Consider the following 4,413-nt stretch of genomic DNA (forward strand, 5'->3'; position numbering starts at 1 on the left):
TCAAAGGGTCCAGACCATCCTGCAGATTCCAGAGCCAACCACCAAGAGGCAAGTACGGGAGTTCCTGGGGGCCGTGGGATACTGCAGACTGTGGATCCTGGGATTTGCTACTATAGCTAAGCCCCTACACGACCTAACCAGGGGCAGGGAAAATTCCTTTACCTGGACGGAGGAGGGAAGACAGGCGTTCATGGCCCTCAAGGAGGCTCTCGTCTCTGCCCCGGCCCTAGCGCTGCCTAACTTAGAAAAACCCTTCCAACTCAGTGTGGCTGAGAAGGAGGGAGTGGCCTTAGGGGTATTGAGTCAATCCTTGGGGCCATGGAAGAGGCCCGTAGCCTACTTATCCAAGAGGCTGGACCCCGTAGCGTCGGGATGGCCAACCTGCCTGAGGGCCATTGCAGCCACCTCCTTATTGGTTAAGGAAGCAAGCAAGTTGACTCTGGGACAAGACATCCAGGTTATTGGGGAGCATTATATCGAACAGGTTCTCCGATCACCCCCGGACCGGTGGCTGTCAAATGCACGACTAACTCAGTATCAGGCGCAATTGTTAAACCCGCCAGCGGTGCAGTTCCTAAAAACAACCGCCCTAAACCCAGCTAGCCTGTTGCCAATCCCAGACGCTGAGGTCACGCATGATTGCACCCAAATTTTGGACACGGTGACGGGGGCAAGACCTGACCTAAGGGATCAAGCCTATGAAAAGGCTGACCTAACCCTTTTTACAGACGGGAGTAGCTTCGTGCAGGAAGGACAGCGTTATGCCGGGGCGGCCGTAACTTCAGAGGATACGGTCCTCTGGCAGCAGGCCCTTCCCAGAGGGGCATCTGCTCAAAGGGCAGAACTGAGAGGATTGATTCAGGCCCTCCAAATGGCAAAAGGAAAGGTGGTGAACATCTATACGGACAGCCGTTATGCTTTTGCCACGGCTCATGTACATGGGGCCATTTACAGGGAGAGGGGCCTCCTCACCGCTGGGGGAAAGGGAGTTAAGAACCGTGAGGAGATTCTCTCCTTGCTAGAAGCTATTTGGCTGCCCAGGAAGGTGGCTATTATCCACTGCAAGGGCCATCAAAAAGGAGACTCCCCCATCATCAAGGGAAATAACCTGGCCGATGCCGCCGCAAGGGAGGCGGCCCTGGGTCCTGAAAATAGCCTGTTACCCTTGATTCCTGAACCCAGGCTGCCCCGGACGCCTGTATATTCACTTAAGGAGGCTGAGGAAGGGATGAAGCTAGGGGGCACAAAGGATCAGAACGGCTGGATTGTACTCCCAAATTCCAAAGTATATCTGCCGCAAGGGTTGCTAACGAAGATTGTGCAGGACATTCATACCAGCACCCACTTAGGACGAAACAAGTTAGAGCAACTAGTTCGAAAGTACTACGTGGGACCCCATCTACGAGAGGTAATTCACTCGACAACCCTAAGATGTCAAGCCTGTGCCAAGGTGAATGCTCGGAACCAGAAGCTGCCCCGCTTCGTCAGGTATCGGGGAAATGCCCCGGGTGAGCTATGGGAAGTGGACTTCACTGAAATGCCCAAGGGGAAGTTTGGATACAGGTACCTGCTTGTGTTGGTAGATACCTATTCAGGATGGACAGAAGGTTTCCCCACTAGAGGGGAAACCGCCTCTGTGGTCTGCAAGACACTGTTGAAGGAAATCATTCCAAGGTATGGGCTCCCGGTAGCTATGGGATCGGACAATGGACCAGCATTTATCTCCAGAGTCTCCCAGGAAATAGCTAGCAAATTAGGAATAGATTGGAAATTACATTGTATCTATAGGCCACAGAGCTCAGGGCAGGTAGAAAGAATGAATAGGACCTTGAAGGAAACCCTAGTAAAATTAAGGGAAGAGACCGGCGAAAATTGGGTAGAGCTACTCCCTTTCGCCCTCTTCAGGGCACGGTGTACCCCGAACGTAAAAGGTTGGACACCGTATGAAATAATATATGGGCAGCCGGTACCAGTAATTCCTAAACTGTCTGCCGAGGAATTAGAAGCCGCTAACCATACTTTCCTCAGATCCCTACAGGCTCTGCAGCAAATAAGAGAAGAGGTCCGGGCCTTCCAGCGATCACAGCACCAGAACTGCGGAGAGGAGGCGAGAACCCCTCAGCCAGAGCCGGGACAGTGGGTGTGGATCCTCAACCATCGAAAGGGGAACCTAGAGCCTCGCTGGACGGGACCTTACCAGGTGATATTAAGCACACCTTCTGCGGTAAGGGTAGCGGAGAAGCCCTACTGGATCCATCTGACCCACACCAAAGCTGCAAAGGATCCTGAAGAAGCCGGCCAAAAGGAAGCACTCAAAGAAGGGGAGAAACGAATACCAGCGTTGAAGCTCCGGCGGTCCGGCGAAAATGAAGCCTCAGGGTGGACTGTTGTCTCAAAAGCTTAACTACCTGCCTAGCATGCTTTGCCTGACTCTAGTGCTTTTTTCCTCCGCCCATAAGGTACAGTACAATGAGACCATTACAGTACAGGAGGTTAGGCGGCGGGGACACCAGACGTCCGTTGTGACCATCAAGTCATGGAGTTGTACGGGACGGTGCCGAGGGAAGCTAGAAATACCCATACCAGAAAATCAGTTGCAGTGTTTAGACGGATGGAGATGGTTTAGAGAGCCATTTGTGTGCATAAAAGAGGATCAAATAGACCAGTCCTGTAACCAGTGGCCCGACACCTACGGTGGGTGTGCCTACCGGAATTGTCGTGTCCACTGGGGCCATCAGCGAGGTCCTGAGATTCTCCTTACCCTAGATAAGGCAGAAGACCCCATGTGGGAACAGGGGGTACAAGGGAAAGTCTATGTAGGAATGACTCACCAGGGGCCAGTAGGAGACATCATCATCTTTAAGAAAAGGGAACTGGCCCTAGGGCTAAACAAGGTGAAAAAGGTTCAGAAAATAGTACAGCAAGCAGAACCCCAGCTTCAGCAGACGGGGACACCATTCTCCTGGATTAGCCTCATTCAGGAGGGAGCAGCGCTACTGAATATAAGTAGCCCAGACACCTACTCCGATTGCTTCCTCTGTGCCTCGCTGACCCGGCCTCCTTTAATAGCGGTGCAGGTAAACGCCACCCCCACTGGTGGCCCATCCGGGACAGAAAAGCCACTAGAGGAAGGAAAGGAAGTCCCCGTACACGCCCCCTTGTTTTTACCCACAAGAAATCCCTGGTACCCAAATAGCTCCACCTGGTGTGCGGATAACTCTGCATCTGAGTACCTTACAGCCCCCCCTGGATTGTTCTTTTGGGCGAACCAAACTCTCACCCCCCAGATGTTATGTCCTAGCCAGGTGGAATATGTCCTAGTTGTTCTAGCTCCCCAGTTATATGCTTATGCCCCCGGAGAATTGGAGATCAAGGTTATCAACTCGACCCTGCAGAAGCGCGCAGTATTCCTTCCTCTGCTAGTAGGGCTAAGTTTTGCCGCCTCTATGACCAGCATTAGCGTAGGAGGGGCAGGTCTCGCCACAAGCCTCCAGTCACAAGAGACCCTCCGGCGGGAACTAGATGAGGCTTTAGGCTCTATAGCTGACTCCCTAGCTTCACTCCAAAGACAGGTTTTATCAGTAGCCAGGGTAGCCCAGCGGAATCGGCGGGCATTGGACCTCCTGACAGCAGATAAAGGGGGAACATGTCTCTTCCTAGGTGAGGAATGCTGCTACTATGTGAACGAGAGTGGGGTGGTAGAACAGAATATCCAAAACCTTAATAGACTTAGAGATAGGCTAAGACCAGCAAACTCAGAAACACCATCCTGGTGGCAATCCACTCTGTATTCCATCTTAACTCCCTTAATTGGTCCCCTAGTTCTGCTCTTCCTCGGCTTGTTAATAGGCCCCTGTGTCCTAAACAAACTGTTTGCCTTTATTAAAGACAGGATAGACACAGTAAAGCTCATGGTGCTATCTCAGCCCTATACCATCCTACCGCAAGCAGACCAGGAGTCAAGGGTTTGACTCGGGTTTAAGAGAAGGAGGGAATGTTGAGAGTGGAAAAGAGCCCACCAGCAAAAGGGGGGCCCATTGGGGAAGACAGATAGAAGGGGAATAGAAAGTTACAGAGGCAGGCAACTTGCACAACAGGATGTAACGGAATTTGCAGCTGAGCTAAGATAACAGGATGTGCTGCTAAGCTAAGATTAGAAACTGCTGTTGCCAGGGCCTCAAGGGAAAGGGCGCCAAAGTCGAGCTAGCGCGCCAGGAAAAGTTTTAAACGCACCAATGGTATCTAATCGCTTGCCCAAAGATGAGCCAATTGCTAACCGCCACATTTGCTTCTGTAGCGTTGCTTTGCTTGCTAGGAGTGCATAAAAACGCAGCGAACTGCGGGGCGGGCGCGACTCCCCTTTGGTAGCTCTTGGGAGCATTGTGCCTTTGGGCATAATCGGGAGTTCGCCCC

General features: G+C 52.2%; 2 protein-coding genes across 2 annotated transcripts; both read left to right on the forward strand.

Moving 5' to 3' along the window:
* Nucleotides 1-2,366: 2,366 nt before the first annotated feature.
* Nucleotides 2,367-3,217, forward strand: LOC150021089 (endogenous retrovirus group FC1 Env polyprotein-like). Its single transcript, XM_090286177.1, has 2 exons — nucleotides 2,367-3,077; nucleotides 3,197-3,217. The coding sequence occupies exons 1-2, from the start codon at nucleotides 2,367-2,369 to the stop codon at nucleotides 3,215-3,217; spliced, it is 732 nt and encodes a 243-aa protein (XP_090142303.1).
* Nucleotides 3,218-3,287: 70 nt separating this feature from the next.
* Nucleotides 3,288-3,971, forward strand: LOC150021090 (endogenous retrovirus group FC1 Env polyprotein-like). The gene has a single exon (XM_090286190.1). The coding sequence runs from the start codon at nucleotides 3,288-3,290 to the stop codon at nucleotides 3,969-3,971; it is 684 nt and encodes a 227-aa protein (XP_090142316.1).
* The last annotated feature ends 442 nt before the right edge of the window (nucleotides 3,972-4,413 follow it).

This window comes from Furipterus horrens, unplaced genomic scaffold (assembly GCF_987537825.1).
Source record: "Furipterus horrens unplaced genomic scaffold, mFurHor1.1.pri manual_scaffold_1, whole genome shotgun sequence".
NCBI classification, from domain to species: Eukaryota; Metazoa; Chordata; class Mammalia; order Chiroptera; family Furipteridae; genus Furipterus; species Furipterus horrens.